Source organism: Salmo salar, chromosome 14 (assembly GCF_965601325.2).
Source record: "Salmo salar chromosome 14, fSalSal1, whole genome shotgun sequence".
Classification (NCBI taxonomy): domain Eukaryota; kingdom Metazoa; phylum Chordata; class Actinopteri; order Salmoniformes; family Salmonidae; genus Salmo; species Salmo salar.
In genome coordinates, this window is record NC_138304.1 from 91,988,739 (window position 1) to 92,011,334 (window position 22,596).

The following is a 22,596-nucleotide window of genomic DNA, read 5'->3' on the forward strand; positions in this document are numbered from 1 at the left end:
AACAGCTTCTATCTCAAGGCCATCAGACTGTTAAACAGCCATCACTAGCACATTAGAGGCTGCTGCCAATAGGCATAGACTAGGAATTACTGGCCACTTTAATGAATGGAACACTAGTCACTTTAATGTTTTACCTATCTGGCATTACTCCTCTCATATGTATCTACTGTATTCTATACTATTCTACGGTATCTTTGTCACTTAATAATGTTTACATATCTTGCATTACTCATCTCATATGTATCTACTGTATTCTATACTATTCTACGGTATCTTTGTCACTTAATAATGTTTACATATCTTGCATTACTCATCTCATATGTATATACTGTATTCTATACTATTCTACAGTATCTTAGTCACTTAATGTTTACATATCTGGCATTACTCATCTCATGTGTATATACTGTTTTCTAGACTTTTCTATGGTATCTCATTCACTTAATAATGCTTACATATTTTGCATTACTCATCTCATATGTATATACTGTTTTTCTATACTATTCTACTGTATCTTAGTCCGTTCTGCTCTGACATCCTCGTCCATATTTAATTAATTCCTACTTAGATTTGTGTGTATTGGGTATATGTTGTGTAATTTGTTAGATATTACTTGTTAGATATTACTGCACTGTCGGAGCTAGAAGCACAAGAATTTCGCTACATCCCCCATTAACACCCGCAATTTGATTTAATCTTCATTGGAGCAGCTGCAGCTAATTGCTTTGTCTTGCAGATCATTGTACCATCAGTTGATATCAATTTCTATCGTTCCAGGAACTGAATGATTTTTGAATTTAACTAGGCAAGTCAAGGTTAACCTCTTGGTTAAGAACAAATACTTATTTACAATGATGGCCTACCCCGGTCAAACCCGGACGACGCTGCGCCACTCTGGAGCCCCTGATGACAACACAATGAATACAATTCAAACAACTGATACGATTTTGCAGCATACGTTTTCAGGATCCTTTAATTGTACTGTTGATTTATTTAAATCATGTTTGCATTGACGACGGAAGGTGAAAAGCAGGTGTCTGAACCAGCCGCAGGTTTACGAACAGCGTCAGAAATCGCGCACCGGCTATGCCCCACACAACAGTGCCAGACGGCGGATGCGTGGACGCGCGGGTGTACTCAGCCCCCGACCACCCCGTGGAATCCTATTTGTCTACTTGTTGTCATGGAGGAGCCAAGATGGCGGTCCTGGCCTATAGCCTAGGCAAACGGGAAATAAATCAGTATTTTTGCATTAAAAATGCTAAATTATTATCTCTCGCTGCCGTCATTCTACTCACCGTGTTTCACACAGCTTCTCGGTATTATGGAGGTAAGCGACTGGCTTAAATATGTTTGTTAGATAACTAACGTAACGTTACCTGGCTAACAGACACTTGACTCAAATGTGTTCGGGGAACTTGTAGCTAGCTAACGTTAGCTCCCCTTTGGCCCATTTTTCTCGCTGTTAGGGCGTTTGCTAACACAATCTTACTAGTTACAACAATATGGTATTTGCAAATTGAGAAAACATAATAATAAAACCGCAAGGACTTAGCTACAGCTAAGCAATTGCAAGGAAGCATGAATACACTTGCAGGAGCCTGAATTAGCTAACTAACGTTAGCTACATCGTTTTAGCATAGATAGAACAATGATATATAACATATTTGGTGCATAGCTGTGATGCATTCAACCAAGAGACAGTCAAGCACAATGTGTAAAGTATCCTAGTGGCATCGTCGCGAGTTAACCCATGTTTAATTACATCATTGTAGTAGCTAGCTAGTAACGTTACGCTCTTACTGGCAAACTAGCCTACTGTATTAGCTGATTGCAACTAGCTTGTTAGTTAATATGTCTCTTATCTGTCATCAACCTAAGCAAACGTTAGTTAACTGGTCAGTTAACGTTAGCTAATGAACTCTTTACAAGTTAACGTGAGTGACCTACTGCGCATGCGCGTGGTAATAACTAGCTAACGCTTGCTAGTTACGGTAGAGCGTCATTTATTTTTTATTTTTACGGGAAGCTCAAATTTGACATCACTGTTTATTTGATAGTGGGGATAATAAAGCCATAGCAGTCTGTGGCTAACTGTGGAATCTAATGTATGTCTTATGATTGGCAATTATGCTCATACAGCCACAGAGGAGGCAGGAGCCTAGCTGGCCATTTATAAATGATTGTTTGTATCTGGGAGGCAAGCGTTCGCCTCCCGGATGATGGCTTGCATATAGTGATCTTTGTTTATGGAAGGCATAGGACACAGTGGGCTCTCTGTGTGTACACTGAGAACAGCTGCTGCTGTTGTCTGGCTGGTGTTGACATTGGCTGCTCTTGACGCCTTTTCTTGTCACCCCACATCTTTTGCTCGTTTGCATTGATTAATTGCCAGATGGTTCTATTCAATTAGAACACCAGTGAACGCCATGAGATGTGTGTGATTTAGTGGAAAATGTTGATGGCTTAATTTGTGCTGCAATGGTGTCTTGGCTGAACCTTGCATTGCCCGGACTGCTGCATTTGTAGTGTTGAAAACTGTGTAGAGGCAGCAGGTTTCATTGTGTGTGTGTTTTTGGTATGGCTTACTGGAATGTTCTCTCTGTCTTCCCCTCAGGCGGAGACACATGTGAGTGGTTGCTGTCCAGTGGTCGGTTCTTAGGAGAAAACGTATGGCAGCCCTATGGCTGTATGATGCACAAATATAAAAGCATGTGAGTCACACCAATGGGGGGAATGTATGTAAGTGTGGTGTGTGTGTAAAATGTTACATACTTTTGATAGCATTTTAACCAAGCCCACAACTACACAATTATCAAATTGTTTGTCAGTTGTTGTTACTATGTGCGAGTGAGTCATTAGTTGTTGTTTTTTCCCACAGTGAAGCAAAGACTTGCCTTGCTGAGAAAAGGGTGGCCTTCATTGGTGATTCCAGAATACGGCAGCTATTCTATTCATACATACAAATAATCGATCCTACACAAAGAGAGAATGGAAGGAAGGTAAGCTAAATCCCCCTGGCATAAAGCACACACAAACATGAATCTCTGAGCTTATGGCTGAATCTTAACTTGAGATCTCTGCCCTTGAGTGACTCTCAAAGCTCCCATTGACATCAATGCAGAATTATTCAAAAGTCAGTTAAATTAGGATTCACCTCTTAAGTGCGTAACTGTTATTACTCCTGGAGGTTGTTCTGGATAAGAGCGTATGCTGAATTGCTCAAATGTAAGTGTCTGTGTGTCTATCATATATATGTGTGTGTGTGTGTGTGTGTGTGTGTGTGTGTGTGTGTGTGTGTATATATATGATTTTTAGCCATGGTATTCCTAAAATAAGATGGGTAGTTGCTGCACTCAGTCAATGCTCTAATCTTGAGTAGAGAAATGGGGACAGTGACTGTTTTATCCCCTGTTGTGATGTCTGTCCACCAGCACGAGAACATTCCCTTTGAAGATAGGAGCTCTTCAGTCAATGTGGTGAGCTATTTGTGTATCTCTCTTTTCACATCTCCTCTGTCTCAGTCAACAATAACAATGTGCTTTTTTTAATTTGATGATGTAGATCCCCCCCCCCCCCAAAAAAAAAGATATAGTTGTACTATTGTAAAGTGGTTGTTCCACTGGATATCATAAGGTGAATGCACCAATTTGTAAGTCGCTCTGGATAAGAGCGTCTGCTAAATGACGTAAATGTAGATTCGCCTCCCAATTATTTATTTTTCTTTCAAGGCAAACAGCATGTTTATTTTGGGGATTGTCCCGATAAGATCGATTGTTTCCTGTTTTGTTGTTAGGACTTCCTGTGGTATGCAGAGGTGAATAACTCTCTGAAGGAGCGCTTGATGTCGTGGACAGAGGTAAAGGCAAGTACATGTACTGTGCCTTGCAAAATATTTTTTTCCTATTTTGTTGCATTACAACCTGTAATTCAAATTGATTTTTATTTGGATTTCATGTAATGGACATACACAAAATAGTTAAAATTGGTGAAGTGAAATGAAAAAAATTACTTGTTTCAAAAAATACAAACGGAAAAGTGGTGTGTGCATATGTATTCACCCCCTTTGCTATGAAGTCCCTAAATAAGATCTGGTGCAACTAATTACCTTCAGAGGTCACATAATTAGTTTGATTGCACACAGGTAGACTTTATTTAAGTGTCACATGATCTGTCACATGATCTCAGTATACAGTTTAAGTCGGAAGTTTACATACACCTTAGCCAAATACATTTAAACTCAGTTTTTCACAATTCTTGACATTTAATCCTAGTAAAAATTCCCTGTCTTAGGTCAGGTAGGATCACCACTTCATTTTAAGAACGTGAAATGTCAGAATAATAGAGTATGTTTTATCACAATCCCAGTGGGTCAGAAGTTTACATGCACTCAATTACTATTTGGTAGCATTGCCTTTAAATTGTTTAACTTGGGCCAAATGTTTCGGGTAGCCTTCCACAAGCTTCCCACAATAAGTTGGGTGAATTTTGGCCCGTTCCTCCTGACAGAGCTGGTGTAACTGAGTCAGTTTTGTAGGCCTCCTTGCTCGTACACGCTTTTTCAGTTCTGCCCTCACATTTGCTATAGGATTGAGGTCAGGGCTTTGTGATGGCCACTCCAATACCTTGACTTTGTTGTCCTTAAGCCATTTGGAAGTATGCTTGGGGTCATTGTCCATTTAGAAGACCCATTTGCAACCAAGCTTTAACTTCCTGACTGATGTCTTGAGATGTTGCTTCAATATATCCACATAATTTTCCTACCTCATGATGCAATCTATTTTGTGAAGTGCACCAGCCCCTCCTGCAGCAAAGCACCCCCACAATATGATGCTGCCACCCCTGTGCTTCACGGTTGGGATGGTGTTCTTCGGCTTGCAAGCGTCCCCCTTTTTCCTCCAAACATAATGATGGTCGGTATGGCCAAACAGTTCTATTTTTGTTCTGGGATTGATTTCCACTTTTCGCACCGAAGTACGTTCATCTCTAGGAGACAGAACACGTCTCCTTCCTGAGCGGTATGACGGCTGCGTGGACCCATGGTGTTTATACTTGCGTACTATTGTTTGTACAGATGAACATGGTACCTTCAGGCGTTTGGAAATTGCTCCCAAGGATGGACCAGACTTGTGGTCTACAATCTTTTTTCTGAGGTCTTGGCTGAGTACTTTTGATTTTCCCATGATGTCAAGCAAAGAGGCTCTGAGTTTGAAGGTGGGCCTTGAAATACATCCACAGGTACACCTCCAATTGACTCCAATTATGTCAATTAGCCTATCAAAAGCTTCTAAAGCCATGACATACATTTCTGGAATTTTCCAAGCTGTTTAAATGCACAGTCAACTTAGTGTATGTAAACTTCTGACCAACTGGAATTGTGATAGTGAATTATAAGTGAAATAATCTATCTGTAAACAATTGATGGAAAAATTACTTGTCATGCACAAAGTAGGTGTCCTAACCGACTTGCCAAAACTATAGTTTGTTAACAAGAAATTTGTGGAGTGGTTGAAAAATGAGTTTTAATGACTCCAACCTAACCTAAGTGTATGTAAACTTCCGACTTCAACTGTATATACATCTGTTCTGAATGGCCCCAGAGTCTACAACACCACTAAGCAAGGGGCACCACCAAGCAAGCGGCACCATGAAGACCAAGGAACTCTCCAAACAGGTCAAGGACAAAGTTGTGGAGAAATGCAGATCAGGGTTGGGTTATAAAAAATATCAGAAACTTTGAACATCCCACAGAGCACCATTAAATCCATTATTAACAAAATGTAAAGAATATGGCATCACAACAACCCTGCCAAGAGAGGGCTGCCCACCAAAACTCACGGACCAGGCAAGGAGGGCATTAATCAGAGAGGCAACAAAGAGACCAAAGATAATGCTGAAGGAGCTGCAAAGCTCCGCAGCGGAGAATGGAATATCTGTCCATAGGACCACTTTAAGCCGTACACTTCACAGAGCTGGGCTTTACAGAAGAGTGGCCAGAAAAAAAGCCATTCCTTAAAGAAAAAAAGAAAAGAAAACGCGTTTGGTCTTCACCAAAAGGCATGTGGGAGACTCCCCAAACATATGGAAGAAGGTACTCTGGTCAGATGAGACTGAAATTTAGCTTTTTGGCCATCAAGGAAAACGCTAAGTCTGGCGCAAACCCATCACCCCGAGAACAACATCCCTGCAGTGAAGCATGGTGGTGGCAGCATCATGCTGTGGGGATGTTTTTCATCGGCAGGGACTGGGAAACTGGTCAGAATTGAAGGAATGATGGATGGCGCTAAATACAGGGAAATTCTTTAGGGAAACCTGTTCCAGAGATTTGAGACTGGGACGGAGGTTCCAGTCTCAACTTAAAGATTGCTGTACACCAGTGGAACCCATCCAACTTGAAATAGCAGGAGCAGTTTTGCCTTGAAGAATGGGCAAAAATACCAGTGGCTAGATGTGCCAAGCTTATAGAGACACCCCAAGAGACTTGCAGCTGTAATTGCTGCAAAAGGGGGCTCTACAAGGTATTGACTTTGGGGGGGTGAATAGTTTTGCACACTTTATCTAATTTCATGTTTGTTCCATAATAATAAAAATATTTTGCATCTTCAAAGTGGTAGGCAGGTTGTGTAAATCAAATGATTCAAACCCTCAAAAAATCTATTTTAATTCCAGGTTGTAAGGCAACAAAATAGGAAAAATGCCAAGGGGGGTAAATTATTTTGCAAGCCACTGTATCTAACACAGGTTTGGGGTCAATTCAAAAAGTAAGCTGTAATTCCAATTTAATCATTTAAAAAGTGACATCCATTTTCAATGACTTATCAACTAGCAGCAATACTATACCTGCATCTGTCGACGACACAAGTTGTTCTGCTTCCACGAGCACATCCAATGCTAGCATCAGTAATTCTACATTTGTTGTTAGTGCAGCTAGCATGGACACTGACAGTTGTGAATATTATGCAGCCGAAGAGTTACTGCTTACTTACCTGGGAAAGCACAGAACAACAGACGTTGGACCATCGAAGAGGCGCAAATATGAGAACTACATTGATTTGGGGTTCACTTATATTGGGAGTAGTGCCTTTCCTCAGCCACAGTGTGTTATATGTGCAAAAGTACTATCTCACAACTCGATGAAACATTCACTCTTGCACAGACATTTAAAAAAAAAAAAAAACGGACAATTTGAAAAATAAGCCAGTTTAGTTTTTTGAGCGAGAATTAAGATTTATTTTGAGTAGTAAGATGTATAAAAGCAACAGATACCATTAATAAGAAGGGTCTAGAAGCGTCTTATATGGTGAGCTACCGAGTGGATGGGACAGGCAAGCCCCATACTATTGTGGAGGACTTAATTCTTCCTGCTGACGCGGATATGGCTGGGACAATGCTGGGGGAAAAGGCCAACAAAAACTATACAGACAATGTCTTCATCAAACAACACTGTTTCACGATGCATCAGTGACATGGCAGGAGATGTTTTGAAACAATTACTGCTTCGCATACAAGCTAGTGAGTTCTATGCGTTACAGCTGGATGAGTCAACAGACTTGGCGGGCCTGGTATATGTCCGTTACGTTTATGGGGGGTCAATTAAGGAAGACATCTTCTAGAATCCAGGAAAACAGGAGAGGATATTTTTAAAGTACTGGACAGCTTTGTAACATTAAATGGACTTTGGTGGTCAAGATGTGTTGGTATCTGTACTGATGGCGCAAAAAGCCATGACAGGGAGACATAGTGGAGTGGTAACGCGCGTGCAAGCAGTTGCTCCCGACGCCACTTGGGTAAACTGCAGCTTCAACCGAGAGGCTCTTGCTGCCAAGGGAATGCCTGACCGCTTGAAAGACGTTTTGGACACTACAGTGAAAATGGTTAACTTTGTTAAAGCAAGGCCCCTGAACTCTCGTGTATTTTCTGCACTATGCATTGATATGGGCAGCGACCATGTAATGCTTTTACAACATACAGAAGATGTGTGCCGGTTATCAAGGGGCAAAGTATTGACACGTTTTTTTTAATTGAGACACAAGCTTAAAGTTCTTTACTGACCATAATTTTCACTTGTCTGACCGCTTGCATGATGATGAGTTTCTCACACGATTGGCCTATCTGGGTGAAGTTTTTTTCTCGCCTGAATGATCTGAATCTAGGATTACAGGGACTATGCAACTATATTCAAAGTGCTGGATAAAATTGAGGCTATGATTAAGAAGTAAGAGCTCTTCTGTCTGCATTAACAAGGACCTTCCTCCAGTCCACTTACCGATATCTGAACAGGAGAGCCTCATCGAAATTTCAAACGGTTCTGTGAAAATTGAATTTAATCAGAAGCAACTGACTGATTTCTGGATTGGGCTGCGCTCAGAGTATCCTGCCTTGGCAAATCTCGCTGTTAAGACACTGATGCCTTCTGCAACCACGTACCTATGTGAGAGGATTCTCGGCCCTCACTAGCATGACAACTAAATACAGGCACAGACTGTGTGTGGAAAATGATTTTAAGACTGAGACTGTCCAATACAACCCAACATTGCAGAGTTATGGGCATCCTTTCAAGCACACCCTTCTCATTAACCTGTGGTGAGTTATTCACCATTTTTGATGAACAAATAAAATGTTATATGTAATTATTGATTATTATTTGTGCCCTGGTCCTATAAGAGTTCTTTGTCACTTCCCACAAGCCGGGTTGTGACAAACTCCTACTCATTCTTATGTTTAATAAATGTATCGTATAATGTGTGTGTGTGGCAGGCTTACAATGATGCCAAAAAACAACATTTGAGAGTGCGCTGACCCTGGTGCTAGAGGGGGTACGCAGGTGGAGGTTGAATGTTTTGAAGGGGTACGGGACTATAAAAAGTTTGAAGCACTGATCTAATCCAACAAATTCGGAATCACATCTTTGGTTATACCTCTTCTGTCCTCAAACATCCGCATCTTATTTGTGAAAGTGTGTACTTAATGAGAGATATTTACAATGTATTTTTTGTTTGACAATGCATATGCAATATGCAAGAGAATTTATATTTAAGTGTTACTGTATAAATACTGTGATTTATTTAGGTTTGATTGAATTGGAAGAGCCCTCAGCATTAGGCTATTTCTGTTGCCCGTAAGCACACCATACATGGCAACAGTTTACTGCGATTTTAAGATCATTCCAAAATAGTAACAAGGCATGATTTAATATGACTTCTTGACTGTGTTTCAGGATCCTTCTGTAAAACCAGATGTCGTCATCATCGGAGCTGCCACTGTTAGTGAAATATGCTCACTCTCAACTCTGTTAACCACATATTTATCACATTTCCTCCTGCATAGTTTAGATGCATTTCATCATAGAGATTTCAATCTTTCCCATAGTGGTCCATCAAGTTGCGTAGTGGCAGCAGCGAGGCGCTGCAGCAGTACAGGGCCAACCTCACAGCCATCTCCTTGCCTCTGGAACAGCTGGCTGAGGATGGGGAGGTCTACTGGGTTTTACAGGGTTAGTGCTTTACTGTTCATCTACTAATAAAGGTGAAATAAATAAAATAGTCAATCAATGAGTGCTTTGAAAGTGAGGAATTTATATTGATTAAGCATTTCTCTCTCGCTCTCTTCCCTCGCTCCATCTTTCTTTATTTTCTCTCTTCTTCCGTCTCTTTCCAATCTCACTGTCCTCCTCCCCCTCCATCGCTCTCTTTCAACCTCCCCTCTCTCATGCCCCCTCTCTCTCTCCTCCAGACCCTGTCCATGAGGAAATTCTGAGTGTTAACAGGAAGATGATTACTAACGAGCAGTTGGAGCTGTACAACGAGGCGGCGCTCGGCACTCTGAACAGCAACAAGAAGAACGCCAAGACCAGAGTCAGGTTCTTGGGCGCCTCGCGCCAGGCTGCCATGGAAACCATTGCCCAATCAGCTGATGGCCTGCACCTGCCCGAGAACACCCGGAACGTGGTAGGTGTTTAGGTGATCTGGCCGGCACCTCCTCCTGCATCTGTATGATCAAATAACAGCTGGCTTAAGGCTAATAAAGAAACAAAAATGAAATATGTATGGTTTGAAACAGTTTAGTGCTGAAAAACCATCAGGCTCTATGACTCTCTTAACCAGCACCATGTCAAATTACACTGTCCATCCCGTATACCTTGCACTTTAATTCATTGAACATTTGACAGCTTCTATGTTCACCTGCATTTGCCTAGTTAGTAGATGATTGGTGTTCTCCCCTTTTATAGAAACAGAGTCTTTGAGGACAGGGTTCAAAGTACAAACAGAAATCAAATTTATTTGTCACCTGCGCCGAATTCAACCGGTGTAGACCTTGCAGTGAAATGCCCTAACCAACAGTGTAATTTTTAAGTAAAAAATAGGTATTAGGTGAACAATAGATAAGTAAGGAAATAAAAAAACTACAGTAAAAAGACAGCGAGTAATAACAGTAGCGAGACTATATACAGTAGCGAGGCTGTATACAGGCACCGGTTAGACGGACTAATTGAGCTAGTATGTACATGTCGATATGGTTAAATTGACTATGCATATATGTTTAACAGAGAGTAGCAGTAGCGTAAAAGAGGGAGTGGCGGGACACAGTGCAGATAGTCCGGGTTGCCAATGTGCGGGAGCACCGGTTAGTCGGGCTAATTATGGTAGTATGTACATGAAAGAAAGTGACTATGCATATATGATAAACAGAGAGTAGCAGCAGCGTAAAAGAGGCGTTGGACACACACACACAATGCAAATAGTCCGGATAAAAGCTGTTGAGAAGCCTTTTGGTCCTAGACTTGGCACTCTGGTACCGCTTGCCATGTGGTAGTAGAGAGAACAGTCTATGACTGGGGTGGCTGGAGTCTTTGACAATTTTAGGACCTTTGGCACCTCCTGGTGTAGAGGTCCTGGATGGCAGGCAGGAGCTTAGCCCCAGCGATGTACTGGGCCGTACGTATAAGGTTACATACCTTAAGACTGCGGTAACCTGCGAGTCTGTTACAGCACGAGCTGCGCATGGCTCATTCTAACCTGCCCCGGGTATGAAATTTCCCAAAGGTACAGGTCTAGGATCAGCTTCTCCTCCCCCTAATCCTAACCGTTAGTGGGGAAAATGCAAAACTGACGCAAGATCCACGTCTAAGGGCAACTTCACCCTACACCTGATAACCCTGTCACAGTAAACCTAACTGTTACCCTTCATCCGGAGCCAGGACAAGGCTTGCACTGTGCTGGAGTCTTCCGCTCTATAAAAATGTCTCTCTACCCTCCACCAGGGTGCCATGATCCTGATGAACGCTGTGTGCAACAAGGTCCTGCGGCCCATCGACGGCTCCTGCTGCCAGTCCCTGCCGGCCCCCAACCTCCTCCAGAAACTGACGGGCTGCGTCTTCCTGGGCTCAGCACTGGTATTCCTGGTGCTTCATGCTCTGGGCCACAACAGGTACACGCTCCCTTGTGGCTCAGTCGGTTAGAGGGTCATGGGTTCTATTCCCACTGGGGCCAGATATACTGAAACATATGCACCTAGACTATTTTGTGTTGTTCAGAGCCAGGGCTCCCAGCGTAAAAAATGTTAGGAGCACCCCATGAAATTTAGTCGCACCAGAAAAATGTTTTTTTATTGATCGAGATACAGCCTACATTGAGCCTATATGAATTCTAGCTGCTTTTGAAGCACGTTGTGCCCTAGAAAATATGTAACACTGTAAACACATGAGTTTGTTATAAAAACTAAATTGTTGATACGAATTCCTGTCATTAAAATGAAAGTCATTTGTAGAATATTAGGTTCCTACATTGTGTAAAAGCACTATTTTCCGATTGAGATGCATTACATTCAAATTTGTTCACTGTCTCTTTAAAAAACGTCAGGTTTGTGATCGGGATGCACCGATATGACATTGTTGGCCGATACCGATATCCAATATTTTCCTTCCCGAAAAAACAGATACAGATAGAGATATTTAAAAAGGTATCGGCCTTTTAAGCATTCTAGTACATCTAAATAGTTGAAACAAGGTGTCACATGTTCATTTGTTCAGTTAGGAACAGATTGCTTAATAACTTGTAAATGAGAAAAATGACAATTCCATGAATGTATTTAATCGCACAACAGTTATTCATGACACAATTATTTTAGCTGCCCCGTATTACAAAGATGGTTAAGTTGTTGGTGGCTCTTCTTACTATCCAATCTTGACTGTGGAGAAACTAAAAAAAATAAATATTGGTTGAAACTAAAATGCAGTTAATCATTTTAGCTTTAACTGCTTGATAAAAGTACTGTCTCTAGGCTGTCATAAACTGCTATAAATGGCTTCAACTTTTCAAATGTGCTTAACTGACTTGACTAGCAAATGCGGAATTTACAACACATCTCATCTTTCATTTAGGAAATTATTATTTTTTACGAAAGAACAAAACGGCTTTGTTTTAAATTAAATTAAAATCTTGACCCATACCAGCCATGAATAAACAACAGAAAAGCCACAGGGCTTAGTCCATTTTTTCCCCAGTGCCATTAGATGGCTGGGTTACAAAACGACTGCCTCGGCTTTGTCACAAGAGTCTGTTTCTTTTTTTGTCTACAATGTGTGAAGCTGCACTGAAAAAGCGCTCACTGTCCACACTAGTACAGGGAGAACCAAGATACTTGTGCGCAGCTTTAGCTAGGATGGGGGAAACGGTGCTTGTTACTTCTCCAGTATCCAAGTTCATCTTCATTCCTGGGAATAGTAGGTCCTGTCAGGTATCCTAGGATCTGTAGATAAGTACATCTTCATTCCTGGGAATAGTAGGTCCTGTCAGGTATCCTAGGATCTGTAGATAAGTACATCTTCATTCCTGGGAATAGTAGGTCCTGTCAGGTATCCTACGATCTGTAGATAAGTACATCTTCATTCCTGGGAATAGTAGGTCCTGTCAGGTATCCTAGGATCTGTAGATAAGTACATCTTCATTCCTGGGAATAGTAGGTTCTGTCAGGTATCCTAGGATCTGTAGATAAGTACATCTTCATTCCTGGGAATAGTAGGTCCTGTAAGGTATCCTAGGATCTGTAGATAAGTTCATCTTCATTCCTGGGAATAGTAGGTTCTGTCAGGTATCCTAGGATCTGTAGATAAGTACATCTTCATTCCTGGGAATAGTAGGTTCTGTCAGGTATCCTAGGATCTGCAGATAAAGGGAAAGGGAAGGGGGGGTTAGTACATTTAATACAACATATTGCATTATTCTTGCATTCCAAAGGATCATTAGGCATAGATCAACATTGGCAAATGTTGGCTGATGTAGTAACAGAAAATGAAAATACAACGCGTCTCTCTCACAGAGACACACACACACACACTGACCAAAAAGTTATTTTCTTGGCATTTACGTATGTCCCCATTACTAGTAAAACATAGTCAAGGCCTATTTCTTTCACTTACTTGCTGCCGTGCCATTTCGTTGTTCATTTGTTCAGTCATTTCATTCTCACCAAGGATTTCATCATGCATGTCAAGCAGTGAAGTTTAAACATATTAACAGGTACTGGAAGTCCCGGCCCACTCCCCCCGACGTGGAGAGTGGCGAGGAGAAGAAGCCGGCCACGGCGGCGCCGCCTCTCAGCCACAAGGCTCCGTTCCAGGCCATGTGTAAGATGGGCCTCATCATGGCTTACTTCTACCTGTGTGACCGGGCCGACATCTTCATGAAGGAGCAGAAGTTCTACACCCACACCACCTTCTTCATCCCCCTCATCTATATGTTTGTCCTGGGGATCTTCTACAGCGAGAACAGCAAGGAGGTGAGAGGGTTTGGGATGGAATGTTTAAGGGAGTTGAAAAAGTGGTATTTTTTTGCAGAGTTGTTTCTTGGAGGTGGAAGCTTAGGCCTACATGAATTCAGAGATGTTTCTGTTTTAAATGAGTTGTCGTTGACTGCTAAACTCAATGGTCCATGTCTGACCTGATAGAAGGTTCTTTCCTCTATCTCAGTGATTTTCTATTTCCCACACAGACCAAGCTGCTGAACAGGGAGCAGACCGACGAGTGGAAGGGCTGGATGCAGCTGGTCATCCTCATCTACCACATATCTGGAGCCAGCGCCGTGAGTTTTACCATTACCTTTGATTTATAATGATGTGTTAACTCTGTTGCTTTGAATATAAACTAAATGACCACATGTATAATTGCATTAGAAAGCATTTACCATTTATATTTATTTTCAAAGTGCTGAAACAAAGCATGTGTCGTGTGAGTATCCATGTAACCTATTTCATTTTTTGTATTTTTTATTTACTGCGATGTGTGATGAAGTGAAGGGCGGTGTGTTTTTAAAAGTACACCTTCCTTCCCAGTTCATCCCTGTGTACATGCATGTTCGGGTCCTGGTGGCAGCATACCTCTTCCAGACAGGATACGGACACTTCTCCTTCTTCTGGCTCAAAGGGGACTTTGGACTCTACAGAGTGTGCCAGGTAACTACTAGGTTTTATTAGAGTTAATAAAATGTTACTGCGGTACTGGTTTTAGCTGCTCTACCTTTCCTAAGGGACTAAATGTAATGTAAAATACACAACTGCTGACATGTGCTACCATATGCCATAGAAACAATGACATTTTTTATCAAAAACCAAAACATGGATAGTTAGCAACAACTGTATTGATCACATATGTAGAGGTATTGATAAGGAACCCCTTGATAAGAGGGATCCGTATGGTCTGGTCCAAGCTTACTTCACACAGCTTGTACTTTGGTTATGCTGCAGTATCAAGTTCCTTATCTCAAGTCACCCTCTGTGTGTCATTGTTAAAAGCAATGTCTGTTCAACCATGCCAAACTATTTCTAGTTCATTTAGATAAATATCATCATTTTTAAGCACGTTCCATGTCTGTTCTTTAGAATGCTTTGTTAAAAGTGAGAATAGCCATTTCCTGTATCTGTCCGCTCCGGGGTGAAGATTCCCCTAGGTACAGAACAAGGATTAGCTTCCCTTCCCCCAATAATAACATTTACCGTTAGTGGGGGAAATGCAAAACTGACCCCAGATCAGCGTTTAGGTGCAACTTCACTGTATTCCTGTCTGTCTCCAGGTCCTATTCCGTCTCAACTTCCTGGTCATAGTTTTGTGTCTGGTGATGGATCGGCCGTACCAGTTCTACTACTTTGTGCCTCTGGTCACTTTCTGGTTCGTCATAATCTACGCCACCATGGCCATGTGGCCCCAGATACTGCAGAAGAAAGCCAACGGTCCGTATGGGTCAGCCATTGTACTGTAGAAGTAAAGATAGCAAATAAACCAGTGATTTTAAAAGCTAAGAAATGTTTTCTTTTTAAAAGTGTTTAATTCAGAAGTGATTCATACTAGTGTTGATTTGTGAAGAAATTCAGTCCAGCACAGTGAGTGTTTAGTCATTTGTCTTTTTTACAGGTAGTGGGATGTGGCACATTGGAATTTTAGTGAAGCTGCTTGGGCTACTCCTGTTCATCTGCTTCTTTGCATATTCACAGGTGAGTTCATCATCTGGTTTATTCACACATTTAGAGGCTTTAATTCTCTTGAGATTTTGAATGGAACTAAAAAGTTCTCTACTGGTATGGGCCACTGTTTAAGACCAATGGCTGTATTCATAAAGCGTCTCAGAGCAGGAATAGTGATCTAGGATCAGGCCCCCCTGTCCATGTAATCTTATTTTATCTAAAAGGCTAAACTGATCCTAAATCAGCAGATGTTTAACTGTCTATCTCTTCCAGGGGTTGTTTGAGAACATTTTCTCAGTCTGGCCTGTCTCCAAGCTCTTTGAGCTGAACGGAAGCATTCACGAGTGGTGGTTTAGGTGGAAGCTGGATCGATTTGTAAGTAGATATTTGAACATGTTTTGACACCCTTTAAGTGGCTCTCTCCTATCAGATTTTCTTAATACGGTATCAAAATATCACAGTATCACATCTCTTTAGGAAGTTGCACCAATAACTTGTCAAACATGTTTTTTATTGTCACATACACGTGATGTGCTGTTTTGTAGGGTCAGCCATATTGGTACATTTCAACTTGGTGTTGCTGGTATTAGAACCAGCGACCTTTCGGTTACTGGCCCAACACTCTAACCGCTAAGCTAACAGCCGCCCCAGATGAATCTGTTGGTCGATGTTTGTTTAATGTTAGTGATCTAGATGGTTCTATTGGTTGGTCAGTGTGAGTAAGTGGTACTGTGTGGTTCAGTCGGTAGAGCAGGGTGCTTGTAACATCAAGAGTGTGGGTTTGATTCCCACTGGAGCCACCCATACAAAATATATACACACACTACTAAGTTGTTTAGCATAAAAGCATCTGTGAAATGGCATTTATTATTGTTATTATTATACATATTAGTATCTGAATGTGTGTGTTTTGACTTTGTGTGTGTGTGTCGTTCAGGCCATTATCCACGGGATGCTGTTTGCCTTTGTCTACCTGGTGCTGCAGAAGTTCCAGGTCCTCTCTGAGGGGAAAGGAGAGCCTCTCTTCTCCACAAGAATCTCTAACATCCTACTCCTCATCTCTGTAGTCTCATTCATGGTATTTATTTAACCATTACTAATTCTACACTCTAAAACCATATTCTAGTATTTACTTTATTAGTCCATCAATCTCCAAACCATTGTGCTTGTCAGCAGTCCAGTTTTGAAGTGTAAAAACAGTCATGGTGTGTTTTTGTAGTATTCATTTTAACCAGTCAGGTGAGTATATTGAGCACCTATTCTTATAAAGTTAACCTCATCATTTATTTTTTATTAGTAAACATTCACACTCTGAGGTCAATGCAAATCTCAGATGGAAGATGTCCCTTCTATCCCTATCTGATGCACATTGTGCTCCTTGTTACTAACCTCAGCTTTTACCTTGTACTCTTTGAACAACACTTTCCTAACCTCTCCTTGTTTCATCTGTTCCAGACCTACTCCATATGGGCCAGCAGCTGTAAAAACAAGACCGAGTGCAACGAGATGCATCCCTACATCTCAGGGCTCCAGGTAAACACAATAGGAAGTCAGGCCTTGCTTACTGTTGGTCTCACAGACAAAGCCATGCTCACAGTAGTTTTCCCATACACAGATGTAAGTTCTGTTACTTGTCAAGTAGTTACCCCTAAGCTAAGGAGTTAGTGAACATCTTTAAACAGTTAATGCACACCTTCTACGAAACCTACTGTAGTTGACACAGACATGGATTTCATTATTTATTATTTTATAAATCCTTAGCCATACTCTGAAGGCATAGAAGGCCCATTGTTCCCCACTGTGTTTGGGTTAGTAATCATTTGTAGAGTGTCTCTATTTTTCCTCAGCAGCATTTATTCACTGTTCTGAATGTCTAAAGAATCCAGACGTTGTTCTGAAATATGAACACAGAAATACTGGACATTTTCAACTCTTATGGTGGTGATTTGACAAAATTACAATCATGGTCTTGAATTGGACTGGCATTTTTCTGGTCTTGGTTTTGACTCGGGTCTCCCTTCCGGTCTTGGTCTTGACTCGGACTTGATTTGCTCTGGTATTGGGCTTGATTCGGTCTTGCTTTAGGTGGTCTCGAACACGACACTGTGATATAAACTCAGCAAAAGAAGAAATGTCCATTTTTCAGGACCCTGTCTTTCAAAGATAATTCGTAAAAATCCAAATAACTTCACAGATCTTCATTGTACAGGGTTTAGACACTGTTTACCATGCTTGTTCAATGAACCATAAACAATTAATGAACATGCACCTGTGGAACGTTCGTTAAGACGCTTACAGACGGTAGGCAAATAAGGTCACAGTTATGAAAACGTAGGACACTAAAGAGGCCTTTCTACTGACTCTGAAAAACACCAAAAGAAAGATGCCCAGGGTCCCTGCTCATTTGCGTGAAAGTGCCTTAGGCATGCTGCAAGGAGGCATGAGGACTGCAGATGTGGCCAGGGCAATAAATTGCAATGTCCGTACTGTGAGACGCCTAAGACAGCGCTACAGGGAGACAGGAAGGACAGCTCGATCGTCCTCGCAGTGGCAGACCACGTATAACAACACCTGCACAGGATCGGTACATCCGAACATCACACCTGCGGGACACGTACAGGATGGCAGCAACAACAATTGCCCGAGTTACACCAGGAACACACAATCCCTCCATCAGTGCTCAGACTGTCCGCAATAGGCTGAGAGAGGCTGGACTGAGGGCTTGTAGGCTGTTGTAAGGCAGGTCCTCATCAGAAATCACGGCAACAACGTCGTCAATGGGTACAAACCCACCAGTCGCTGGACCAGACAGGACTGGCAAAAAGTGCTCTTCACTGACTAGTCGTGGTTTTGTCTCACCAGGGGTGATGGTCGGATTCGCGTTTATCGTCGAAGGAATGAGCGTTACACCGAGGCCTGTACTCTGGAGCGGAATCGATTTGGAGGTGGAGGGTCCGTCATGGTCTGGGGCGGTGTCTCACAGCATCATCAGACTGAGCTTGTTGTCATTGCAGGCAATCTCAATGCTGTGCGTTACAGGGAAGACATCCTCCTCCCTCATGTGGTACCCTTCCTGCAGGCTCATCCTGACATGACCCTGCAGCATGACAATGCCACCATCCATACTGCTCGTTCTGTGCGTGATTTCATGCAAGACAGGAATGTCAGTGTTCGGCCATGGCCAGCGAAGAGCCCGGATCTCAATCCCATTGAGCACGTCTGGGACCTGTTGGATCGGAGGGTGAGGGCTAGGGCCACCACCCCCCAGAAATGTCCAGGAACTTGCTGGAGCCTTGGTGGAAGAGTGGGGTAACATCTCATAGCAAGAACTGGCAAATCTGGTGCAGGCCATGAGGAGGAGATGCATTGCAGTACTTAATACTGACTATTACTTCTTATTTTGACCCCCCCCCCCCCTTTGTTCAGGGACACATTATTCCATTTCTGTTAGTCACATGTCTGTGGAACTTGTTCAGTTTATGTCTCAGTTGTTGAATCTTGTTATGTTCATGCAAATATTTACACATGTTAAGTTGGCTGAAAATGAACACAGTTGACAGTGAGAGGACATTTATTTTTTTGTTGAGTTTACGATACATAGCCCAAAATGACAAAGGAATTAGTTGCCTTCTACAATAACAGGAGGGGTGTAGTTTACTGTAGCTCAGCTAAAGAAGAATAAAGAACGTGTTTTGCTGTTCCCAAATGAAACTGACATTTTCTTGTTTCTATGTATTGGATCGTCTTTTTGGTCCAGCCCCTGTCAGCATTGTGATGTGCTTACCCCCCCCCCCCCCCTTAATACAGTTGGTCCATGCCATGCCCTGACTGGCTGGAATGTCTTTCTGCTCCTCCTCCTCCTTTCAGATCCTAGCCTTCATCCTAATCAGAAACATTCCTGGATACGCCCGCTCTTTATACAGCTCATTCTTCGCATGGTTCGGGAAGATCTCCCTAGAGGTAAGATGCATGCCACTTGCAGGGATGCTGCACTCCCTGTTCATCAGCAGAATCTCTGTATGATACCTGTGAATTTCGTTTATTGCATTGAACTCCCTGCCTTTCCCTCTCTCTTTCCGACCCCCAGCTGTTCATCTGCCAGTACCACATCTGGCTGGCGGCAGACACCAAGGGCATCCTGGTGCTGATCCCAGGCAACCCCTCGCTCAACATTATCCTCAGCACCTTCATCTTTGTGTGTGTGGCCCATGAGATCTCCCTGATCACCAACGACCTGGCCCAGGTGGCCATCCCCAAGGACGGGGGCACCCTGCTCAAGAGGCTGCTGGTTGCCGGGGTCTTCACCCTGGGTCTACTTCTGATGTCCAAGAGCGCTGAAGGGAACCAGGGAGAAGGCCACTGAGGGGAGGAGGGGGTACCACTGTGGGGGAGAGGTAGACTGATTTCTAGACTAATGAGACTGACTGACTGGTTAGTCTTCCATGACCCCAGGGTCGTATTCATTTGGCACCAAACTGAAAAATTGACTGATAGATGTGTTCCATTGAAAACCTTTTGCTACGGTTTGCATCAATGAATATGACGGAGTTGAACAGACACGGGCCAAGTCAAGGATATGTCATGGCTGTCTGTCTATCTTGACTGCTCTGATCTGAGTACTGGGGGGAAAGTCGTACACTGAAGAGGACGAGGTCCCAACTTGGGCCCACACATCACTGAACACCACATGAATAAGGTACTGACTCATACTATAGACGTTTACAATGGAAGAAGGGTGAGGTTGGGGTGGAGGATCGGGGGTAATGGTGGGTTTGATGATGTGTGGATTTTTTTTAACTAATTGCGCCCCAGATGGCTCCCTATGCAGTGTACTAGTTTTGACTGGGCTCTGGTCTAAAGTAGTGCACTATATAGAGAAGGGTGCTATTTGGGATGCATGTAGAAACAAGTAACGTTTGCCTTGTGCTGAAAGGTGAGGTCAGCAGTCACCTAGCTCTGAAATCTTTGTTTTATGCACATTATTTAAATTAAGCGTCTATTTTATACAGGGTTATTTTTGGTTGTTGCTTTTGTTTTTCCATTTGTTGTGTGTGTGCCCATGACTGCTGTTTGTTTGTGAATGAAGTATTGCCTAGATATTTTCAGTTTATTTTGTCACCACCTCAAAGACCACAGCCAGGCCAGGCAGAAGATGCAGTAATGAATTTTCATTGCAGAATCCTGTTGCATTCTGGGTCTGACACGAGCCTATCCTATCGGGGGTAAACAACCACTCTGGTGTATGCGTGCATCCGTTTGTGCAGGTTCAGTTGTTTCACCAATTCATACTAGTATGTTAAAGGAGAAGTGTGGATGTTGTTTCTGTGTTGTTTGTTAGTCATCTTAAAGCAGGCTTCTCAGAGCAGGCTTCTCAGAGCAGGCTTCTCAGAGCAGGCTTCTCAGAGCTACAATAGAACAGGCACTGCTTTGTAAATACATCTAACATACCGTGGCAGGAGATCCGTCAAAGCATACTTTCATGTACAACATTAGTTACCACTATAGCGAAGCCACTGCTAATGAATGGATGAGTGGATGGCTGACATGCACCTGACTGAATGCCTTCGTTCTACTCCCTACGGTTTTCTCCTCAGTTGCCACACGGCATCAGTGCCAAGTTTGCATTGAAATCTGACGCGTCGTGATCAAGGATGGAATTTAAGGATTTTGGGCAGTGGCCAGCTGGGCTAGTAAACCGTAATTTCTACTATCCCGGTTGGTATTCTGTGCTATATTGTAAAACACCAAATTTCACTCGCCGCCGGGCCAGTTAAGCACGTTTTCTAATAGCCCAGTCTGAAAAGTGCTAGCATCGGGGCTAGCTTAATTTCCATCCTTGGTCGTGATACTTCATGATGTATTTTAAAGAAGGTGAGTGAATGGAAAGTATTGCTAAAGAATAAAAAGCAGTACTTCATGTTGAGCCTGTCATTTACCTACAGATGGATAATATACACCAACAGTCAAGCCTTCTTTCAGCCAACTAGGCAAACCCATGTTCTTTGTGTGTATTTTCCAATTCTGCCTTGTAAGGTTTTTACAAAGGAAGGTTTTTTTTTATTTATTTAATGGCATAGTAAAACTAAGATTTTTGTATATCTGCTACTTCATCCATTTTGTACCTCACCTTGGAGGTAGCCTAAATACAACGGCCAAAATTGTATGGATTTAAGGAAACACTGAATCGCTTCATATCCAGTTGTTGAATCATTTAGATACCACTTTGATCCATTGGTTATAGTGCCCATTATTTAACACCCTTCACAATGTGTAAATCACCTGCTTAAAGCTGGATGTTAAGGCAACTTAGCAGATATTGTAAGTGTACATTAAGAAGACTGCAAATTAGTTAGTTATTTTAGTTTAATCGCATAGGAATTTTATCTGTATATTTTCTGTGCCGTGGAAAGGTAACTGAATGGGGTGTACACTGTAGAATTACTACAGGTTCATGTAGCTTCTCAATTAAATGAATTCAATACCATAGCTTGGTCCAACAGGTCTTGGCACTGAGGCCTATTCAGAAGGCTTGTATCCCAAATGGCACCCTATTTCCTATGTAATGCAAACCTCTTAATCCCTGGCCCATAGGGCTCTGATCAAAAGTAGTACACTTTGTAGGGAATAGGGTGCCATTTGTTTGTTACGATTTGCATGAAAGTCAAAACATTACACATTTTGATCATTTGATTGATTGATCAAGGAGGTTGACAAAATTGCACCGACTGTAAATGGACGGCAAATCTACCTTGATATAAAGTATATTACAGTATGTTATTCACAATTTGAGATGTTTCTGTTTTAAATGAGTTTTGGTCAAATTAAAAGAAGCAACTATGTATACCCAGAGAAGTTTTATGTAAATTATTTTGTGACGTCTTAAAAATGTGAAATGTACCCATTTTATTTATAAATGCCTTTATTCTGTTGTACGTTGTCAATAATACATACCTTCATAAAAATATTGTCTGACTTCTTTGTCCCTTCCTTGTGAACACTGTGAGGTTAATCACTACGCTTAATCTGTGTCCGGGAAGCCGGCCCAGAATGTTTCATTTTTGGTCTTTATGTTAACACTACTAAAATGGCCCTCAGGTGGACACCAGCAAGAAAGTGCAAGCGAGGCAGACTAAAAACGCCATG

At 42.1% G+C, this 22,596-nt stretch overlaps 1 protein-coding gene across 2 annotated transcripts; it reads left to right on the forward strand.

Annotated features, from left to right (window-relative positions):
- The first annotated feature begins 845 nt into the window (after window positions 1-845).
- Window positions 846-22,425, forward strand: LOC106570464 (N-acetylneuraminate (7)9-O-acetyltransferase). 2 transcript variants are annotated; one of them, XM_014142833.3, is made up of 19 exons: window positions 846-1,330; window positions 2,618-2,714; window positions 2,882-3,002; window positions 3,435-3,479; window positions 3,797-3,859; window positions 9,218-9,262; window positions 9,370-9,493; window positions 9,733-9,947; window positions 11,261-11,427; window positions 13,518-13,776; window positions 13,989-14,078; window positions 14,329-14,448; window positions 15,066-15,222; window positions 15,404-15,483; window positions 15,727-15,828; window positions 16,391-16,531; window positions 16,909-16,986; window positions 19,321-19,413; window positions 19,541-22,425. In XM_014142833.3, the coding sequence occupies exons 1-19, from the start codon at window positions 1,087-1,089 to the stop codon at window positions 19,814-19,816; spliced, it is 2,517 nt and encodes an 838-aa protein (XP_013998308.1). In that variant the 5' UTR covers window positions 846-1,086; the 3' UTR covers window positions 19,817-22,425. The 2 variants fall into 2 exon arrangements, with proteins under 2 accessions (XP_013998308.1, XP_013998307.1); XM_014142832.3 differs by having other exon boundaries at window positions 848-1,330; window positions 3,797-3,865.
- Window positions 22,426-22,596: the final 171 nt, after the last annotated feature.

Coding starts and splice junctions, on each gene's coding strand:
- LOC106570464 (XM_014142832.3), top strand. CDS start 1,087: ATGCCCCACACAACAGTGCCAGACGGCGGATGCGTGGACGCGCGGGTG. Junction 15,484..15,726: donor GCTTCTTTGCATATTCACAG/GTGAGTTCATCA, acceptor TATCTCTTCCAG/GGGTTGTTTGAGAACATTTT. Junction 15,829..16,390: donor GGTGGAAGCTGGATCGATTT/GTAAGTAGATAT, acceptor TGTGTCGTTCAG/GCCATTATCCACGGGATGCT.